The 23,982-nt window shown below is 35.2% G+C and overlaps 1 protein-coding gene across 1 annotated transcript in view; it reads right to left on the reverse strand.

Moving 5' to 3' along the window:
• The window catches only part of Patronin (calmodulin-regulated spectrin-associated protein patronin), a gene marked incomplete in the record, with an annotated part of 438,489 nt that overhangs the window by 24,708 nt on the left and 389,799 nt on the right, over window positions 1-23,982 (reverse strand). The window contains 4 exon segments of the mRNA XM_081769233.1: window positions 7,932-8,214; window positions 13,902-14,003; window positions 21,652-21,783; window positions 22,947-23,045. Of these exon segments, the coding sequence (XP_081625359.1) occupies window positions 7,932-8,214; window positions 13,902-14,003; window positions 21,652-21,783; window positions 22,947-23,045 (616 nt within the window).

Genomic DNA, 23,982 nt, shown 5'->3' on the forward strand with positions numbered 1-23,982 from the left:
TACTTTTTAAAATCAAATATGGAAAAAAGAAAACGCTGAAACGCGTATCTAGTTATTTAAAATGAGAAGTCCAAATACAAAATTTCAGGCCTCTAATCTTAAGAGATTCTGAGATATGGGCATATTATTACTGCGTCATCCCATAAGCAATGTCATATATTTGCACCGTGAGGAAAACAACGATAACACTACCGTTAGTTAGGAAAATAGTCTCCATCGGACTCCACAACACTCTGCCACCTGTCAACCGGTTGTTGAATCCATCGCTGAAAGAAATCACTAATCCTGGAGGCAAATAACTGGGTCACAGTTCGTCGCAGGCCATCCTTATCTAGCAATGTTCACCTGAAAGATGGTTTTATAGGCTGCAAAAAAGATAGTTGTCTGTTGGTGCAAGGTGTGGTAAAAACGCCGCATGTGGATTTTCTTCCAAACACATTTCTCGATCTTATCACAGGTCTTCCTTGCCGTGAGTGGGCGTGGAAGAGCACATCTTGCCAAGAACCGGAGTAAGACGTTTCTTCAACAATGCAGTCCGTATGGGTTCAAGTTGCTGACAGTAGTCACCTGCATTGATTGGATCTTATTACGTGGTAATAACTCAAAATGGATTATACCATGGATATCCCACCAAACATTCAATATTACTTCACAGGGATGGAGGTCCTGTTTTGGCCCAGTTCCCGTGGCCATCCCCTCTTTAGGTACTCACTGACGTTTACGTGTGATGTTAAGGTAGAGGCCTAACTTTTTATTCCCTGTAACAATTCTGTCCAGAAATGGCTCATGTCTTTGACAGATGAAAAGGAACTGTAAATGTCACTAACTGCTGCTTCTGTTGAGGCGTTAGTGCATGGGATACTCATTTACCGAGTTTTCACACGTAAAGCTCCTGCAGATGGCGATGAACGGTCGAAATAGGTAGCCTGGAGTTCCCTGCCCAGTTCTAGAACAGTATATATTGAATTTGCCTTCACTGTTGTTCGCAAGGGTTCTTGCTCAGTTGCACAGATATCCCCAGACTAATCTGGTACTTCCGCATATCCAACTATCCTAACTATATACGAAATTGATGTTTCGTGTCGCTACGCCGACTGATATCTCTAGTGTAATTCATTCAACATAATATGCCGTATGTGATCCGGTTCTCCGACGCTGCCATAATCAAACACAGGCAACAAATCGTTCTTCTTCTGGATGCTTGCCGTCACTTCACGTGCCGTCTACTTCACTAGCCACATGCCGTATACTTCACTAGTCTGTCGTCAGATGAAGTTATTATAGCAGTCATCGAAAACACGACATTATTTATGGGATAAGCTGTTAAAATAATTGTAATTCTCATAGTTTTTCCTTCTCAACCATTTACTTCCCTTCTAGGCCAAGTATCGAAAAAACGCTTAAACATGTGAGTAATTATTTTCAATGAAAAGTTCGTATGACAAATTTCATGTCACTAAACTTCAGAGATTTCTTGATATGGGATCTTATTTCAATAATTGTAATTCCTAAATCTTTTTCGTTCTCAGCACTTTATTTTCCTTCTAAATAAAATATCAAACAAATCTGAAACACGTGACTAATTATTTTAAATGAGAAGTTCACATAGCAAATTTTATGTCTCTAACCTTCAGATATTGCAAGATGTTTTAGTATCATTTTTTTACTCTATTTCTCCCTCTTTTCATCGAATTTTCAAAAAAATTCTCGTATCGGTACCTTATGTCACATGTCTATACACGGGGCACGGTGGCTCAGGGGTAGAGCACTCGCTTAACTCTGGTGCGTGTGGTTCCTGTTTCGACTCCCTGCCAATTAAGATTGTAAAGAAAAACATAGTTTTAGTGGGTTTTCTCACGGTGCTCCCGTTTCCTCCTATATTCTCATTCCACCAATTCTTCTATCATCATTCATTTGCCTTAATTATCCCTCTCCCTTAGCCTAAAGGGTATAATCGTGGAACGTTAAATTGAAAGATTTCATTTCACTGTCATTTCTATGCACTCTCAAAATTGGAAGTTTCGAGATTAAGCGGTTTGGCCTGGGCGTTGATTAGTCAATCTGTAGCTCAGGACTACTTGTTATACAAGGTAATACTTTATAGGGTTTAAAACTTCAATCAGTTATAATTCTGTATTGGAACCACATACAACTTAGTTTATATATTATACTGAAAAACACTTCAAGTTTTTGACAAATCCATTTTGGCTCAATGTGTGCACCTGCGGTCATCCTGGGCACATCCCAACCAAAGTCGCTTTCCTGCCAAACAGTAGCCAGCATTTCGGGAGCAACGTCCGCGATGGCTGTTGTGATGCGATGTTTCAGTTCATTAACATTATCAGGTAGGGGAAGGGTGTACATTTTATCATTCACAAACCCCCACAGAAAGCAGTCAAGTGGCGTGTAATCTATAGACCGTGGCGGCCAGGCAATTAATCCACTACGACCTATACACTGATCTGGGAAACGCTGATCAAGAAATTCCCTTACGTCTATCAGGTAGTGCGGCGGGGCGCCATCTTGTTGCCACCATAAGTGGCCATCGTGGTCACTCTTCATCTAACTGTGGGACAACGAAGTTCTGGAGCACATCAAGATAGGCGATGCCGGTGATGGTGCTCTCAGCAAAGAAGAATGATCCATACACCTTTGTTCTAGACAGCGCAAAACACGTTCACTTTGGCGCTCAAACACGAACCAGCTCCATGTGCGCATGTGGATTTTTCGTGGCCCAAATACGACAATTGTGTGTGTTGACTCGGCCGGAAAGGTGAAAAGTTGATTCATCACTGAATACCACATTGTTCAAGAATGAATTATCACCATTAATGCGATCCAACATGGTAACACAGAATTCATGTCGGGTATGTTCATTCCCTTCACTCAGTGCTTGAACAAAGGACAGTGTGTATGACTTCATGGACAAACAGCTACGCAATACGAGCCAAACAGTGGTCTGAGGGATACCAGTTTCTTGTAATGCACATCGTGTAGATTTTCGAGGACTGGACAAAACTGCTTCCACCACATCGTCAGTGACGGGTGAGCGCCCTTGAGCCTTTGTGTGTCGCACAGAACAACCTGTTTCAACAAATGTCTGGTGCTATTTGTACACTGTTGGTCTGCTGGGTGGTTCCTTGCTGTATTGTATGCGAAACTTACGCTGTACACTCGTTGCTGACTTCGTTCCTTCAAACCAAAATACGTATTTAGCTCACCAGCGAAAGTCTCCATTTTCAACGACTGATCGGTGGCGCCGCATGTGGTCACCTCCGCAATTACTCAATACGTGAGTTAAACTTGAACTGCCTTATGCAGAGTTGTTTTGACGTTTGAGTAGCGTCTTACAAAAAGCCTGATTACTGCAGGAAACACATGTTAGTCGAACTCTTTAGTATGATTCTAATCATGCTTCAGAGCGACTCTGTATAAGGCCCGAAGTGTTTTGCAGTCTGTATAATGACATATAAACCATGTCTGTATGTGGTTCCAATCAAGAATTATATAACTGATTGAATTTGTAAACCCTATAGAATCACCCTTTTATATATTCAAATAATAATGGCTATTACTTTTGGCATTTGATCTGCCAAGATCTCTGGCTGCTTGAACTTAGGAAACTGGAAGGCACCATGTGTAAGATGTTTGCTATCACTTCGTCAGGGTAATTGTGATATTTTTGTTAACTTTTTTTTATTATTATTTCGGTTGAGAGGTTTGCACTGGAAGTTGTGCCTCAAGAGATGCGGAAATAGATACTGTAGCTTTTAGGTAGACGGTACATTTGAACTCGCCCGAAAGATCCTGCACACGTGAAACAAGCAACAGTGATTGTGGTGTTCAAGTTTGTCTTTTCTAGGTTCTTCAGAAGTTCGTTCCTCATGGTTCTTCCCGTCCAAGATTTAAAAAAAAGGAAGATGTACCAATTGCATTGGTAGGTACCGGCGCAATTCAATATAAAAATTTAGATTAAAAGAAAAAAGAACTGTGTTTAATGTGCATTATTATGTTCAGGAGAGGTAAGGGCACAAGAGATGCAGTTTGATTATTAAGGGTGATCGGTGAAAGATTTATAGAAAAAGGGAAAGAGGTGTATGTGGTATTTATTGATCTAGAAAAGGTTTATTACCGTGTGAATTGGAAATATTGTTGTTGGAAATTCTAAAGAAAGTTAGGTTGGAAAATAGAGATAGAAGACTCATAATAAACTTATATATGAACCAACAAGTAGTTTTAGAATAGGGGAGAAAATGACAACGGAGAGTCCAATTGGAAGGGGAGTTCGATAGGGATGCTGTCTCTCGCCTACATTATTTAATATCTATCTAAAAGAAATAGTGAAAAGAGCTTACAAAATGAAGACGGCATTTCGGTAGGAGATAGAATGATTAGATGTATATGGTTTGCAGATGATATGGCGTTTGTAGAAGAATCTGAAGGGGAAAACAATAAGATGTTAGAAAACTTGAGGAAGGGCTGTGAAGAATATGGGATGAAAATAAATGTTCGAAAGACAAAAGCCATGGTGATTGGAATGAAGGGATTGGTGTCAAATATAGAAGTAGAAGGTGAGAAAATAGAACAAGTGATTAGTTTTCGATACCTAGGTAGCATTATTAATAATGATGTGAAATGTGAACATGAAATAAAAGTGAGGATAGGAATGGCGAAAGAAGCATTTAGGAGGAAGAAAATACTATTTTGTGGAACCATGAATAAAGAGTTGAGAAAAAGATTCATACAATGCTTCGTGTGGAGTATTGTGCTGTATGGGCAAAAACATGGACTTACGCAAAAATGATGAAAAACTACTAGAAGTTTTCGAGAAGTGGTTGTGGAAAAGAATAGAGAGAATTAGTTGGATCGAACGGAAAACGAATGAAAGGGTGTTAGAAATGGTAGGAGAGAAAAGAACAATTTTATATATTATTAAGAGAAACAGAAACTGTTTTGGACATTAGGTAAGAAGGATCTGTATCATGAGGGACGTGCTAGAGGGTATGGTGGAAGGATAGAGAGGGAGAGGGCGAATAAGACTAAAATGAAGGAGTGATAACAAAGCAGAGAAATCGTACGTGACGATAGAGAGATTAGCGGAAGACCGTGGAGCATGGAAGCTTCTTAATTACAGCAAGTGACTTGCCAATAATGGCAGAATACCTGTGATGATGATGATGATGTTCATGTTCATTTTTATGACACTTGCAGGATTATAGTAAGTATTCGTTTATATTGTCTAAATTTTTTGTATGTGTTTATGTTGACGTAATTTTCTTGGTAATCGTATTTGGTATTAAAGTATGTGTCTAGTAGTACAGGGTGGCCAGAAAGTCCCGTTACTTCTTGATAAATACTGATGTAAGTTTTCCCGTTATCCCTTGATAAATGCTCATGTAAATTTTCCCATTACTCCTTTATAAATACAAATGTAAGATTTTCCATTGTTTCAGATTGTGTGAACGATGGCTGATACTTCCAGTTACAGTATTAAAGAACGTGTTATTGGAAGTTGTTGGGTACATGAGAGAGACCCAGAACTCACCATCTGTGATAGTGCGCTATAGGAGTTCATTATGGGCATCGTTGCACAAAAACGTTGGGATACCACTGCCGAACTGACAGAAGCAGTGAAAGAAGTTTTCACTCAAGTTACACCTGAAATGCTCCTCAAAATGTCTCACAGAACCTAGCGGCTTATTATCCTTTGTCATGAGAATGACGGTCGAGAGACTGATCCTTTGACATGTTTCCTATCTCAGTAAAACTTCTCGAAAGTATTGTTGTTCATGTCATTCAGTTCTTTTCGTGTAGTTATTTACGTAGGTTTAGTAGTTTATGTTACTTATTTTCAGTTGGCGTGGGAGACCCGGGTTCGATTCCCGGCGGGAGCTCATGTGGTTCGGATTCCACCTTAATCAGTAGGTTCATGTCTCATACAGCCTCGCTGCTCAAAGGGGCGTTAAACTCAAAATCAACTCAACCACTTATTTTCAGGGGTGAGGGAACCTATGTCCACCCTGTATATTTTGATGATGATTTGTTTGCAGTGCGGATATATAACTTATTTATGTGTGAGGATGTTCATGTGCAGTTAGGCCTATCTAGTAAGCCTAACAGAACATGGGAAGTTCCTGTTTAACTATTTACTCCAGCACACACAAGAAATTTGATAGTTGTAATACCATATTACATACAACTGAAAACACGGGAAAACATATTGCATATGGTCGTTAAAAACCTTAGAATGATGAAGAAAGAAAAAAAAAAGAAAAAAAAAAAAGAGAACGAACCTCTGAACAACCAAACCAGTTTCAACTATATTATTAACATGTTACTTATTTTTGAGGTATTTACGAAAAACTGCAAAATTTGCGGTAGTTTGATTTTGTCGGGAAAAATCTTTTTAAATATGTAACAGTGTTCACTTTACTAGGCTTCTACTTAAGTTATTTAAATATTAGGTTGGGCTGCCAGACTCCAATTGTAGATTCACACATTGTTGATAACTTTTTGCTTTTTCATTTGGGTGTATCATATTGATTACTAGTGCAAGCACTGACATAATAGATTAAAATATTAAACAAGAATGGAAGGCTGCAAGCAACAAATCATCGAGGAAACATAATAGTTTGAAAGGATTAATTAAAAAATGCGAATTTCGTACTTCTTTTGTTTTATGAGTGCTCATTGGCTGTTGGCTATGATCTCATCACTTCTATGACGTCTTTCCTTGAGTCTACCTTGAAATCAACCTTCGATAAGGAACAGTCGAGGAAGGTTCATAAATATGACTTTTTTTCAAGTAGTCCTTGAACTTCAAAGAACACTTATCCGAGGAAGCCTTGAAGTCAGGTCAAGGAACAGTTCAAGGAGTGTTTATAAATATGGGCCTAAGTCTTACTGGACTAAGGTACTATACTTATAACCAGTCTGGAATTAACTTACGTAAACTTTTATAGCTATTATTCTTCTGTAACCCTTCCTTGTTTGCTGAAATTTTCAATCAAAACTGCATTACTGTTTTATTTTTCAACTTTGTTAACTATACATGCTCTACCTTTGAGTCACATCTACCAACAGGTTCATGGTTCGAACCTCGTTCAAGACAACTGGTACACATTTTCTTAATAATTTACGATGGTTTACATTAGTAGTAAAGAAAAATCCCCAAAATCAATATTCTCCCGCTCAAGGCAACTTAACATCTCTCTTACTGCTTGCCTTTTGCCAGAAACATTACTTACAAAAGTTATACAACAATAATAAAACTGTCTCACAAATAAGTCATTTTAAGCAGTATACATATGTTTTCCGTATCTCTGGAACGTTTGAGATAACAGAATATTGAAAACGGTATTATAATTTTTTATGTCTTTCGGAAACCATTTATGTGATTGGATGTGATATTTATTTAAGCAATTCTTCGAAATAAATCTTTTAGAAAAAGTTCACTTTTCAATTCCTTGTAACTTTGTTCTATTTTATTTGAATATGACATATCATGATCACACTATTCGACAGTAAGGAACTTCGGATGTTCACTGACCCGTCCATCTGACTTGTGTTATTACTGTTGAATGGTCTCCCAAATTTCGTTGATTGTGATATGGTAGCATCTTTACTTCGCAACACTAAATAATAAGTGTGATAGTGTGACTTTTCTCTTAGCATGTACATTTGAAAAATAATCTGACTAATATCATTTGAAAAAAATACAATATTATGTGGGGTTGGCAACACTGTTAATCCGGAGGAAGTGCCCAATATGTCAAACAGATCCTCCAATCGATATTTGCATCATACAAAATTTAAGTCTCTTCTATCTATCAGTTTCAAAGTTATACGGGCGTTTCAAATAGTCCACTCTATACGAAATTTTACAAACGTGTACCTAACACAGCATTTCTAAAGAAAATAAATTTACTTACTTGAAGAACTTGTCGAACATTCTGTCATTAACTTGTTTGGGTCCCGTTCCATACAATTTAACCACTTCTTCTCTTTCCGGATTATAGGAATACAAAGCCCGAAACTGGCATCCTGCATCTCGAAAGAGGATAAGGAAATGTTTACTTTCCGATCGCGCTATTTCTTCGAGCACTCGTCTTTTGGCCTCTTTGTTCACAGCACCAGGAAATACACAATATTCCACAGCGTTGAGCATAATACCCCGATTTGACTTAGTTGTTGGTTGTTTGTATAGCCTGGGTCCTAAAAAGTATACAAGGAAAACATTACTATATCATATATATATATATATATATATATATACACAAACGCGCAGAAATTGTTAGGAACATTGACCTTTTCCGGACAAGGTGAGATATTAGTCCCATGTAGAATGGCTGTAGTCTCTGTGATGCCTCTACTGAGTTTCATTTATACTTTATGAAAATTTCACATATGTTTTTAATGCTCGTGAAGCAAATGACAGGTCACTTTGAACATTTACACTGTTATGTAATAAGCGCATCCTTTACTAAAAATATTTCATATTAGGAATTATGTACTTCCCTGTTTTGTCTTCTTTTACACTAAGGACATTGTAGACAACAATGATAATCGGAGAACGGTTGTCCAAGGTGAAGATCACTTAAAGGAGGATTGGGAATGGGCTGTTATCGAAATTAAGAGGTGAAAAGGTATGGAAGCAGGTAGTAGTGGCTTCTATAATTGAACAATTGCCAAGATGAAGACTATTTTTTCTTCGAAATGGACAAATGCTAATATGTTACTGACGTCCAAAAATAAAATCCAAATTGGAATAAGCAAAACTTCAAACGTAGTAAAGTGACATTAGTTATCGTTTTGCGAAAGAACTGAAGCATCAAAGAACATCTAAGCATGGCGGATGAGAAAAATTTGAACTAAAGCGAGCCACATTAGAGATCTCTGATTGAAATTCGCTAAAGAAAGCACTTCAGAACGAAGAATTAACCTAGTGTCATGCAAAAATTTTTGTCAAGACGTGTGTGGAGGAATATATCTGAAGTTGATTTGAAGGCATGGCGTTCCGTAACGGACAAAAATTTATCTCCGCTACGACACAGGAAGGTCTTTACTGGGTTAAAGTTATACCAAGACCAGACCATTCAAATAATGGAGAAAGGGAAACATATACAGTGCATTAATTTTAGAAGTAAAAATAAAAAGTAACTAATTGGAAATGGGAATTTTAGGTACTGCTTTACTTATATTTTGTTTCACAAATACACAAAACAAATATCTCGTATCTTTTCTTAGATAAAGTTTACTGATTGAACTATCATTTATACAGCGAAAAAAAGATGGCAATTTGTAAGATGAACTTCAGCATAAGTTTTGAATAAAAAATGCCTAGTGCAGCACGTAAAATATTCTACTAAAGTAAATATCTGCAATGCTATTTTGGCGTATGGACCAGGAAGAAGAAAAAAAAAAGTGTGAAAACAATAAAGAGGTTATCAAAGACTGCGTAGTGCTAATAATGAATGATGGTTTCACTCTGGGGATGACAAATTTATGGAACACGTTGTTACCACCAGAATTTATATATGTAAAGATATTACAGTTTGTTTCCAAAAATGTTTCAAGGTTTCATTTTCTTCATAATTTGTTCTCCTCTATCTATCTTAAGCTCTCTTAGAACAAGACAGGTTCGTATAATTAAGTCTGTTTGTCTACAAGGGAAGAGAGGGAGATTATATATCGAAGTGGAAGATGATTTATACACCAATCGAAAGCACTAAGGAAGCCGATTAAGAAACTGTAATAACATTTTTCCGAATGCACATAGTCCGAGTTATATGAATATACAGGGTGTCCAGAAAGTCCGTTGCCTCCCCTAGAAATCGCAAACGGTGGGACAGATGCCAAAAGAGGAAAGCAGTGTAAAAGAGGAAAAGAGGAAAAGTACAACGTATCAAAGCAAAATTTGTTGTCCCAGGACCACTCGCAGGGTCCGTGGCGGGGCCCAACTCAAAAATTTCAAACGGTAAAGGGGTCAAGTAGCATATCGTTGGAAAGTTGTTGTGAAATGAAAGAAGACTGAACAAGTCTCAACTCTCTAGAAGTACAATATGCAAAATGGCGGCCGGTCAAAATGTCAGCAAAAATGTCATTGTAAAGTCCATGGCCACCCCCAGAAATCTGCCACCCCTAGAAATCGCAAACGGTGAAACAGATGTCAAAACAGATAAACACGCGTTTCATCATTTTCAAAAAAGTACAATGATTTAAAATGAAAATATTTGTCCCACGGTCCCCGCAGGGTCCCAGAGGGGGGTTCTACTCAATTTTCGCATGGCAAGGGGGTTAAGTAGCATATCGTTTGAAAGTAGTTGTTAAATTAAAACATATGGAACAATTCTGGACGTTCCATGATAACACTGTGCAAACATCTTGCGTTTTAGTTCTTCTTTCTGTAGTCGGGTTTTAGTTTGTTTTCACTTTAATTCATGTACTTAACTTAAAAAAAAAAGAAATACTCCAACTGGGAGATTCTGCTCTTTGGGTCCAGTAATGTATGAAGAAAGAAAGAACGAAAGAAAAAAAGAAAGAAAAGAAACGACAAGAACAGAAAAACTAAAAGAGACCGAGATTAATATATAGAAGTGGAAGATGGTTTATACATCAATTGAAAGTACTATTATGCTCATCAATAAACTATAATATTATTGTTCCGAATGCATGTACTATGCGAGTAATATGCATTTTTATTTGTAATTTTTCCTATTTTCACCGAATCCATCATCAGATAGCATCAGAAATGGTTTGAATATAGTCTGAAACTGATTTCGTAGCGATTTTTCCGTTTGGCAAAAGTGTACAGTGTTATCGTAAGTGATATTTATTTGCACAGCGTTATCGTAGAGCGTCCAGACTTCTTTCATCTGCTTTTATTTAACAACATCTTTCAAATGATATGTTACTTGACCCCAGTTGATATCTGAAAATTTTGAGTAGGATCCCGTCTTGGACCCTGTGGGGACCGTAGGACAAATATTTTCACTTTAAATCATTGTACTTTTGAAATGCACATAATCTCCCTCTCTTCCCTTATAAGAAGTTTAATAACTCTTTTCATGCTTAAAAGCATATTTTCGAAATGTAATATAAAAATTTTAACATCGAAACTATGGTAACCACTTCTGACGAAAACTTACAAAAATTTCAATTTATTGCTACTAAAATAAAAAAAAAAGAAAAAAGAAAAAAATTAACACAATAAAAGATCTGTGCAACTATAGTTCTTTTGACATAAGATCAATCGAGGCACTAAAATTTCCAAACGTACGAGGATACGACGGAAATCTTGAAAGTGCGCTTAAATCAGAAACAGCGTGCGATTATCGTGGCACTTTGCAACAATCATTTGAAGCGTGTTCGACAGTTGACAGTGACAGGCTGAGTAGTATGGTGTAACAATAGTGTAAAAATTGCTTCTCATTGAAATATGTTGCGATTAGTGGCTGCTATCTGTCACAGATGTAACCAAGTACACATATTTCTAGCTCGTAAGTACATTGGTTGCAGTGATAGATACCCTTCGCCATACTGCTCTATTTCTTGTTCAATGCTTTCGATAGGTTTTAATCAGTTTTCACCCCGAAAACGAATAGCAAAGTATTGTTCCTCTGTGCTGCATGTTGTCACTGGTATAGTCATCTTTAACCTACTGCTCCGCCCTTGAAAGCGTTCTAAATAGATCCTGCCACCTGTCAGTCACTCCCCAAACCATCCCTATAATTTTTTGCAATCTTCATGAAAATCATTCTCTTTCTAAATTTCAGCACACACTCATAGTGTCCATTTGACTCCCCTTCATATATTGGGCATGTATACAGGATGTTTCTTACATCAAATGAAGGACAAGAGTGCTGATTAACATGGGGCGAAAAACACCTTCTTTCGTAACTATAAGTTACCGAAAATTTGAACAATTATTTCGAAGTGCTCTTATCTAAAACGTTTAATAAGACAATTCAAGTAGTTTGAGTAACTATAGAAGACTGATTGATTGATCGAGGTTTAATGGGGATGTCAGCAACGATGAACTAGAGAGGAACTAGGGAACTAGATATATATACAGGGTGTTTCAAAACAACACCGACAACGTTTGGGAAGTGATTCCTGACACCAAGATAAGACAAAACGAATTGACCAACCTGGGTGAACAAATGCTTACTTTCGGAGTTATAGGCTGCCGAAAAAATGAACTTAAAATGTCCAGAGTTCAAAAACTATGGTACCTATTGTAGTCGGGTCAAGACTTCACTTAGGAACTAATACATGCACTATCCAAAAATACTTGTTTCAGAATTCTAAGGTACTCACGCAACAATTTTTGTAGAATGAGTTTGGCGACGGGCATGTAATTTGAAGTACTTAACAACTACCTCTACAAAAATTGTTGCGGAAGTACCACAGGATTTTGAAACTCAAGATATTTGTTCCTAAGTGAAGTCTTGACCCGACTGCGGTAGGTCCCATGGTTTTGGAACTATGGACCTTTATATTTCATTTTTTCATGTTTTCGGCAGCCTATAACTACGAAAGGAACCATTTGTGTATCCAGGTTGGTCTATACTTTTTGTCTTATCTTGGTGTCAGGAATCACCCCTCAAACGTTGTCGGTGTTGTTTTGAAACACCATCTCTCTCTCTCTCTCTCTCTCTCTCTCTCTCTATATATATATATATATATATATATATATATATATATATATATATATATATATATATATATTGTCCGCTATAGAGAGGTGTCCGCCTTAGAAAGGTTTCAACATTTACTTACGTAAATTAGTAAACAAGATACTATGCAATTAGGATTTTTTTTTTTTTTTGCATGAATCATGTTACGAATATTACAAAACTGTTACTGTTTTGGCATTATCTTCCGCCATCTAATACACTATGTTCGAGGCACAATGTGGAAATAAGAAGTTCTCTGTACTTTACACTTATCACTATTTACTACGTTTTCAGTATATCACTTTAATTTGTGTTTTAATTGCAGTCCATTAGTGTCTTTTTTGAGGCTATATGCGTACCCACGGGCAAAAAATACCAAACTTGTGTTCTGCTTGGTTAGAGATTCCAGCGGGACAGTAGAATAACGTGTCATTCGAAATGGCGAACAACTATCAATCAGTTTTGTGTCTAAAACAGGTTGAGTGGGAGTGGAATACAAGCAAATAACATAAGAGTGTTGTTGAACAGAGACTCTTCGTCTGGGTTGCTGAACAGACAGTTAAGGAGGCAAAATGTTGTCACAATGTATGAATTACTAAAAACGTATTTTTACTGTACTTTTCAACTTGTTTCTAGAGAAAGTGTCCGTAATACGGAGGTAAATAATATTATAAAAGACAGAAAAGACTGTCCATGTCCGTACTAGAGAGTGTCCATATTAGAGAGGTTTGCCAATATGGTTTTTTCCTATTACAGTGTTTGGGGATTTCAAAATATGTCCGTTACGGGAGTTGTCCGCTTTATAGAGGTGTCCATTAGTAGAGGTTTCACTATATATATATATATATATATATATATATATATATATATATAATATATATATACAGATAGATAGATAAGATAGATATATAACTACGCAGTTTGTATCATCTTGCCTTATCTATATATTGTAACTATTTTCTCAATAGCGTAATACTAGAAGTACACGGATGGAAAGTGTGGTCATTTGAGCTTCAGTATTTGCTTAGTCTTTTATTTGATGTACACTTAGATCATGAGAAACATACAGGTAGGCAAAAGGCACATTGTAATAAAAAGATAATAAAAATAGCCAAAGGATCACAAAATGAAGAAATGGCATATTATTACAAATTAACATGAGATAGATTTGTGAGGCGATTCTGTGAGAAATTTAATAATTTAAGGAAGATGTAGTTAAATTACCTGTGTATTCCAACATTGAGCTAGGTGTAGAACTAATATCGCTAGCTCCATCATCAAATCCTCTTCGCTTTGAAGTCAATCCAGGAGGCAAAGAACCTGGTCCTAAAATTATTAATTAATTATACATTATTTCTCATTATTAACAAAATTCACCACCACGATTTTAGAACTTATTTTGTAGAAGTTCCTCTTCAATCTCTTAATATTACTAGTTTAAGTCTATCTCAGGTCTATATATTTTAAGTAATTGAAAATGAAGCAACAAATATGGGTATACTTGACAATTCTTTAAAAATGAAGAATTCGGAATACTTTTAGTGCGTTATATTTCATTACACTCACTTCAGCGCAATATAAGATTTAACAGTTATTTGATAATACAATTAAATAACAAAAATAAATGTATTATTATCAACATTTCTTTATTTAACATTTATTTACGTCAGTAAATAAAAGTAACACAAGTTCCAACGAGAATCGTTCCTACTCTCTATGACTTCTATCTTAAGCTAACTGTAATAGTTTTAAACAGAACAAGCTCTAGAAATGCAGATAGGTTCGTAGAACGCATTTGAAATTATTACGTATTAATCAAAATTCTATACCCTACGTTAATATACAATAGCGTCAACTGCTGTTCTACGACTTTCAAAGAGCCACAGCCACATGATCAGTGGGACTATTTTCTCTATTGGTAACCAATGATTCAATAAATAGTGGAAGCATATGCGTTTGTGGTCGCAAATGAAGCTGTATGTCGAGTTTCACACAGCGTTAGTACTTCAAAGAGCCAGTAACTCCATGCGAACGCACGATCTACGCAATTTATGCGTTTTCAACCCTTTGAGTCAGTTTTGAATCTTTTTTACTCAGCAACATTTACATGGCAATTACTTAACTATCTCATTACAATGAAGAGTTCTTGCCTTTGAAGCCGTTCCTTGAAATCAGACCATAGGTGACATCATAAAAGGAATTGGTAGGCTTCTTGTGCATTGTAGGCTTTGCGTTGCCATGCAGATATGAAATTTGAGCTCTTAACAGAGTTCTTTCTCCTTTAATTCTAAATGTGCATTTATAACAAAATATAATGGAAAAATTACATTATACAATTCCCAATTAATTAGTTTGATTTTCCCCGCAAAACAAATGAACCGGAGTACTGAATCAAACCTGTATTCGTACCACTGACTATTGGTTGGATTCAAAATTAAAGTCATAAGTAGGGCAACCATAAAACATAAAAAACAGTAAAAGCATAATGGAATTTTTCACCTATGGTTGGTACCATATCAGTGATTTTGACTACTTTCCATATCCAAATTTGCTAATTTTATAAGCATAATAAAGCATAATTTACAGAAATAAAGCATAAAGCATAATGCTTTTTATTCCAGAACCTGTATATGTGTACATCAAAGAAAAAATGTTAATATATTTTGTGCCAAAGAAAAAAATGATCAACAAAGACTGTTATTAACGCCGCAAACAATGGATATCAATTACCAATTGCCTTTACGCGTAATAATGGAAAGTTCGAATTCTTCCTCTCTTCGCACCTTCCGCTCAGAAGGATTTTTTTTTCTCACTTTGTGTTAAAAGAAGGCACGGCTGGTTGTGCTTATTCCAAGATGCCAAAATCAAGAGTTTTTGCAATCTCAGTCAGAGAGTAAGATAATTCTCAACTGACCATTTCAAAGTACAAGGCGGTAATCTACTTTGTACTTTTTGTTTTGAATTCATTAAATATGAGAAGCTTACTGTGCAGCTACATGTTTCTTCTTGGAAACATCGCTTAAGAAAAACTACAGAAAATGTAGTATTTATTGATGTAATTTTAGTGGGAAAAATTAATAGTTTCATATACATTTTTAACAGAAATGCTTAAAAATGAAGTATAATTCAGAGAACAGCATATTAAGGCATCATTTAGGTAAAAGCATAATAAAGCACAATGTAAGGAAAAATAAATCATAATATACAGCTGTATAGAGCATAAAGTTGGTTGCCCTAGTCATAAGCAAGGTTTCGTTACGCAACCCCTCCCCCTTCTTCATCCTTCAAATATTAAACAAATAGCTAAAACTGAATGACCGGCGCGGAAAAGCTTGAAAATCTACTTTCCTGACAGGCTATTCTAAATCCCATATATGTTCATCAGTAGTTCAGCCAATTACTGGAGTAAGAGGACCATACTCCAAATTTTCACGATTTCCTCTGTAAAGTTCTTTGGTATGGAACAAAATATTACTTTTTAAATATTCGTGTGAGATAATCCTTCAGAGTTCAAAATGAATATTTTATCTACCAATTATCATTACTGAAAAATGAAATGATACCTTCAACGCCTCACTGAAGAGACGGGCGATTAATGACAGTGAATGACTATGAAAGAATTAGTGGAATGAAAATTAGCAAGAAACGGGAGCCTCCTGAGGAAATTTACGGACACGATGTTGTTGATAACGAACTGATTGGCCTGAGATTGAAACAGGAACCTCTCATATTAAATCTAAGTGCTCTAATGCTGAGTCATTGTTGCCCCTCACATCATTTTTGAGGGTGTTGGCTGTAGCTAGATCCTGGTCATGCGAATTCTACAACTACCAATATTCTAAGTTATACTTAATATACTACAATAGATTGCTTAAATTACAGCTAATACTTGTATTTGTAGTAATAAACACTGGTTCATTGCTACAATTGTATTTTTATATTTAACATACACATAAATAAGAAGCAGAAACATACGTACATCATGAAAACAACACTTAAAGGCAAGATAGAAAAGATAGTGCAGATTAGAACTAACAAGCCAGTGGTGAAAGGAAATGCACTTGCACAAAATGTGAATGATCAGTATATACACAATGTGACAATTAAATAATGGGACGCATTTTATCACGGTCAAGATAAAAGCGCTATCCATGAAACATAATCTATCGTCCAGACTGTCAACCTTCACCTATAATCTTGCAACTCTGCAACGTTGCTTACTAAGCATGATGAGAAATACATCGACATTCCAGATAGTTTTGTTACGGAAGAGACATGAGCAAAGAGAAACGATTGGATTCTGTTTTAAACTCAGAAAGTGCTACTAAGAAATTAGTAAGAAGTGTATGAGGATAATTGTATACTTCTCGATTTGGTGTGGAAACGAAAGATAAGCCCAGGTCTAATGACTTGAAATCATTATGTAAGACAGTGAAATGACGCAAGATGGTTGTCTGACTGTAAGAATGATGATAGATTGGTTTGATGTTAACTACAGAAGACTCGTCAAGTTGTAGTGTAAGTCTTAGATAAGAAAAAAAGTTTCTTCCTAAATTATGGCTTATTCTTTATTTGATAACCAAAAAAAGAGCACGTTCAATACGAAAATATATCCTTCAAACTGCTCGCAGAAGTAGAAAGTTTCAAATTAGATTGCTGCAGATGACAAAACACATTGTTTTACAGCATAATTAAATACGAAAATGCGACAATGTCAAAATCACCATACGGCTAAAAAATATTTGACTTCATAGGCCAAGGATATTCTCGAGTGCCTCTGAAAGAGGATTTTCCCAGTTCGACCTGAGCATTCAACATCTACCAGTTGGTCCCTTCTGTACGATAATGTACTCGCTCACCGGACAGTAGTCGTATATAAATGTTTCTCTCAAAAACAACTGTATGCGCTGAGTCATGCGCTCTACTTCTTAGATTTATGTACCTGCTAATATCAGAACTTACATTTTCATTGAAAGAGCGCTTTTTTGATAACATCCAAAGGGCTGTAATACCTAGTCTTCGGGCCATACTACAAGCAAAATTGCAAAAGTCGTCCCAGTTTTTGTTAGATCATGCCACTACTGGCTCGACGCAATAAATGAAGTATTCTGAACAACAACAGGATCTATCTCATTATTTAACTGTTAAATTGTGTATATGATGATTTAATACGACAAATAACGTTTTGAAGAAAATTTAGACATTTGCGTTTAGAATTAGCAACTACATCAAAGCGTGAAGTTTTGTTTAACGTTTTAAACGTAAATTTAAATATATTTACATTTTTACCAATAAAAAATATGATTTGCTATCACTATTTGGAAAACTATCATAATTACTACATGTTACAAAACGTGCATTTGTGTTATTATTTGAATTTAATATAGCTAACCTAACACACCGGAACTACAGAAAAACAAACCAACAAAATTGAAGCAGCAACACATTAACATGTTACCATTTTTCAAGTGGTGAAAACTGTTTTAACTTTTCATTAAGCAAAGATTTATGTACTTTCTGATATTGATAGCTGAACTACTCCAATTTAATTTTAACAAAATATATATGCTCAAGCTCAAGAAAACTAATGAATACTTTCATGTTGCTCTTATGAATGTAACGTATTATTTAAAGAAATCTTTGCTACGCCATTACGAATTTCCTCAATTACTTTCTTTTTACGTTACATATTATGCACAAAAGACACCCACACCAGGAAGATACGCTAGGAACGAATTATAAACAGATTCCAGTTCTGAAATATGGTAATAATCGCTGTAAAGTCAGTTTGAGTATTTAAGTTGCGACACACACTGTATTATTGCAGAGACTAACTACTGAAAATCATGTTCTCAAACGTAATGTAAGGATCATTAGTATGGTCTTTATGAAAGAGAACACACTGAACTTGCTACTGAATTCTGCTTTTCTTGACATTTTTTTTTTTTTTTGTCCACAAATGGGAGAACTGTTTGGATGCCAACTATATGGCAAACAACAGAATAAGTTATAGTCTTCTATCGTAAACCTGAAATTTATCTTCTTATGAATATACATATATTTACGAGATATACTACCTTACAGAAACAAATTTTCGTTTATAGTAATGTGAATTTAGGAAACCAGATATTCAACACAAAGAAAACTGATAACTCTTGATGCACGAAACTTAGAATATCCTGATTTCTAACATTTTTTCTCAAATGTATTTTAATAACGCATTACTAGCACTAAAAAAATAAAAGAGAAAGAAAAGAGAGGAGCTACATATGACCTTAACAGAGATTTCGTATTTAAGATTTTATCATTTATTTGCAAGTTAAGATCTATTCTTAATCACAAAAACATTTAAGTTACTTTGATTTGATAAACCCGAATAATTTACGACAAATCAATCGTCTATCTTCAAATCTACAACAAATAGCCAAATATTGCAAAAGGTGTCTGAACGACTTTTGTTCTATTTAAATTCGAATCTATCACTGATCAGAATTTCTTATTTTTCAGCATGGTTCTACAGAAACGATAGTTTGGGTGAAAAATTATTATTATTATTATTTTATATTTTATGCGGAAGTACCGATAAACACAAGAAAAATCGACATTCTCTAATCACTTTACTAGATAGGGGAAAGTAGTAGTAAGAAAAGAAAAATCAGAAAAGAAGTAGCTGTGAAGTACTACGCTGGGCTCAACTTTGGTCTGTAGACTTTCTTCATGTTTAAAAGCTTCCTATCTCCTACTATAGCTTTACCATAAACACCTATCTATAATCACCTAATTTCTTTCTCCACAACTGCGACCTGGGACCACGCTCTTCCCCTCCAGAATAGCAATCTGAATCTCTTTGCCCTTTTACCACCGCTTCCAATACTATTGAATCAATCAGTACCTAACTTCCTTTTAAACAAAAAACGTTCCTGCAGAAGCTATATAAAGAAAGAAAAACACTACGAACTTCAATGTGGCGTTAAACAAGATGCCTTACAGCTACTTTTGCGTTAGTTTTATATTTTCCCTCCCTACTGTATGAAGCATTTAGCGAATGGGTTGTGCAAATATTTGATGGAAATTTATTTTCCATAATCACTTCGGAATTCCGTTGTTCCAAATATAAATTACCGGAAAATAGTGAAAACATAATTACACATACATAGGGAAAAAAACATTGCAATTTTTTGTTTCGCTAATTGCTTCATCAGATAAAGAGAGGACGAAGTAGAGAGAAAGAAATGTCAAAGAATATAAAAGTAGCTGTGAAGGTCCAGATGAGCACAATGTTGGAATGGTCACATGATAATGCAGCAAGGATGTAAGTAATGGGAAGAGTGGGTCAGTAAGACTGCAGGAAAGCGAAGGTATAAAAAGAGAAAAAAATAATACAAGTATAATATTGGGGAAGGAAAATAGAAATCGGTAGATTAATTAAAACAAGTAACAAAAAATAAGAAAAATAGTAACAAATTGTAATGCTTAACGAAAGTATATAGGAAACATAATACTAAAAATAAAACAAATTGTTACGAGAAACTGGAATGTGATGAAATAGACCTTTATATATGGTTAAAATCCAGGTGGTGGTTCGTGAGTAGAATGGCAATGTGAGATTTCTCATTCTGAGGGATGGATTTTGAACCTGCACAATTACGTGTGGTCAGGTGTATTTTGTGATACGTTATCTGTTTCGGAACAGGTAAATAGAGAATTTGAGCCTTTCAGAAGTATCATTAAGAACTGATAGAAATTGAAAGAAAAGTTAGTTTCACCATACAAGGCTGAAGAGGAAGTACATTTAAAGGAAATACTACGTGTTAATATTGCGATCTATGTTAGATGGTCAAATATAGGACAAGTTTTACATATGCGTTTCTGGCATTTTCTCTATGGACGAGTGGGGTGTTCTAAGGGATCAGTTCTCATAACAAGAATGCGTTTGAAAGTCTTCATTAAATTATTTTAGAACGTAAGGAAAGCCTTCTCTATTTTAGATTAAGTGGTAAGTATGAGATGCGTAAGATTAATTTGTCTCAGTACGGAATAGATGTTGAAATGTTACAAAGTACGCAATTTCGAAGTAGAGGATTTTACAGCGACTGTTTTCTTTTTTAGAGGTTGAATGCGTATCTCTATCTCTAGTTGAAGAGTGTTGACAAGAGGCTCTTGTGGTAGTTGATGATGATGATGCGATGGGCCAGAAGGCTGTGAAGAACCAGATGAATTAGACATTTGCTGGGGGACTGTTGGAATAGTTCCAATGCTGGTTGGTCGTGTGTCATGTTACCAGAATGTCGCATATGAATGGAGCTAGAGGAAGGTTTAAGTGTTGATAAGCGTAGTAGCTTTAGTTCCTGGCGCCCCATGAACACGTTGGTGTGTGGGAGATTCATGCGGGTACCAATGAAGTACTTTTTCCCTTGTGATTTTCATATTTATTTCTTCACTACTTTATTCACTTTTGTTATTCCCTACATCATTTGCATATATTTTTTTCATTTGTTATTTTTTCACTTTCTTGCACTCTCACTGACCCACCCATTCCATTATTTTCAACTTGGATGCATTATCACGTAACCCTGTTTTAAAGATGGATCCTTCACAACTGCTTTTTAAATTTCTCTTCCTTTCCCTCATACTTCCTCCCCCTCTCCATCTAATGAACTTTAGAGAAAAGTGTTTATAGTGCATTCTTTTATACTGTTTTATACTGTGCTTGATTGTTTGTACTAGTTTCTGGTAACTCATTTTCTACTTCCGCTTCGGAGTCCTTTATCCCAAACTTTATCTCTCATATACAGTATATATATATATAAATAACTTAAGCTTGAGCACTGCAAAATGGTAACAGAAGTACAATGTCTTTTTATAGTAACTACACAGAAATCTAGTGTTTAGTGCTTATATAATAAGAGAAGTTCATCAGTGCTAGGGTTGGTAGTAGTTCATTCATGCATCCCATCCACCAATAGTCATTCACCTGATGGTGATGGTAAATGCCGAACAGTGCCCATACCAGGAGATGGCGCTCTGCGTGGTGGAGTTGCTCGGCCCAATCCTGAATCTGTATCTGTATATCGGTACACCATGCTGTCTTGATCGCTGCTTGAGCCTATTAAAAATTGTCTATATCATATACAAACTCGGAGAAAAACAAACTACGTAAATTCTGACGTAAAGCCTTAATGGAAGAACCTCTATTTTAGTATTATTTCAATATTTATTTCACAATGAGAATACTTAACCGACAGGATTAAATAATAAACTTAATGTATACAGAAGTTTACATTCTATTACACTGCCTGAGAAAATTGAATTATTATATACTGTATTAAGACTACATCGATATTTACTCAAATCTGCTTAAGCTTTCCTTTACTGAATTACAATTTAAATTTAATATTCGTAGTTGAGTCTTAGAGTACTCGCGAATTCAAATTAATAATAATATACACATTTACAAATCAGAACTCAAAAGCTACGATTAACTTTCTCAGACAGCCCACAAAGGTATTTAGCATTTAAAAAAAAAAAAAAAAAAATTATAAACATATTCTCCATGCTAAAGTTTATGTCTATTTTTTATATTTTTGGAGAACTTACTTTAAGTGACCTGTGAGACCAAATCTAAAAGAACAAAACTACAATATTCTCCTTAATATGCATGCCCATCGAGTTTTTTTGTGACGAAAGTACAACACATATTTGTTGAAACATAAGCATTATTAAATCATCTTCAATAAAGTATTAACCTAGGCATGCATATATATCTTTCTCGCTAAATAGCTAAGTTTTCTATTTGTATACACAGTGCACAAAGAACTACATCGGTACTTCTGATGGGACGAAAGTGAAGTTTTATATTTTACTAGCATTATCTAAAATAAATTTACATTTTGAAGTAGTAAATATTAGCCTCATTTTATTATGCATTATTCTACATCTCTACTTAATTATGCATCTATTAAAAAATTCACATATATATATGTACCTGCCTAACTGACTAAAAACATTTATATATAAAAATAACTTAAAAATCACAGAAACACAAATGTTCATTGTCATTAAGAAAGCAAACTCATTTTAAAGAAATGTACAGACATTAGACAAATTTATACAATTGAAATCACAATGCAACTGTTGAGAATATTTTATGAATGTCCCATACACATTTGCAGCCACCAAATGAAAGCAGAAGGACAATAACATTTTGCTCCCGTCACCTCATGTTAACATCATGCACGGATGAGATCCCAATGTTTTGAAGTATCTTACCACATAAATTCATAAGGGAATTTGATTTTCTTCCCCTAAAATTTGCCTGGTAGGTAGAAAATTTAGATCGGCTTCTCATATGACTTGTATCTGGTGGGTCTGAAATATGAAGTAAAGAACGATCCACATTTACATTACCCTAGTTTAGAGGTAAAGTTTATTGTGATTCATTTATTATTGTGATTATTTATTACTTATTATTCATTCATTCAAGTTACTTGTGATTCATTTATTGATGTTTAAGTGCTTAAGTGAATTTGTGTTCCCTTGAGTAGAATTCAATTATAATAGTGCTTTAAAAATGTCAAGGGAAGAAACTACTCCTGAAAGCATTAATTAATAATCAGCTTTCATTTTCGTAACAAAATCAACTAACACCCGTACAAAGTAACTTATTATTTATATTCATACGTGTGATAGTTAGTTCATATAATTAGAATTTATAATATCCTGTGCACATAAGATTAGCAATATATAATAGTATTGTTATTGGGGTCGTGGATTTTTTATCCTGGAGGTACGACGCACTCAGATTTATTTGAACTTTTACAGAAATATTATTTTGTAATATTTGAACTGTATAATAATAATAATCTAATATTCATAATTATATTTATGCATTTATGTTCTTATTTAGAGAAAGAAAAACAAAAATAAAGAAACAGTAAGAAAGGATCTCTCTATCTATCTATCTATCTATCTGAGAGACAGACACAGACACAAAGATATAAGGTACTCACACAACAATTTTTGTACAGGCAGTTTGGTTACGGGCATGTAATCTGAAGTACTCACTAACTATCTCTTTAAAAATTGTTGTGGAAGTACTGCCGGATTCTGAAGCATGTATTTTTGGATAGAGCACATATTAGTTCCTTAGTAAAGTCTTGACCCGACTACGGTAGGCCCCGTAATTTTGGAGCTATGGACCTTTAAAGTTAATTTTTTCACGTTTTCGGCAGCCTATAACTCCGAAAGGAAGCATTTGTGCACCCAGGTTGGTCTACACTTTTTGTCTTGTCTTGATGTCAGGAAT

The sequence above is a fragment of the Thermobia domestica genome, chromosome 8, assembly GCF_964235325.1.
Source record: "Thermobia domestica chromosome 8, izTheDome1.hap1.1, whole genome shotgun sequence".
Lineage (NCBI taxonomy): Eukaryota > Metazoa > Arthropoda > Insecta > Zygentoma > Lepismatidae > Thermobia > Thermobia domestica.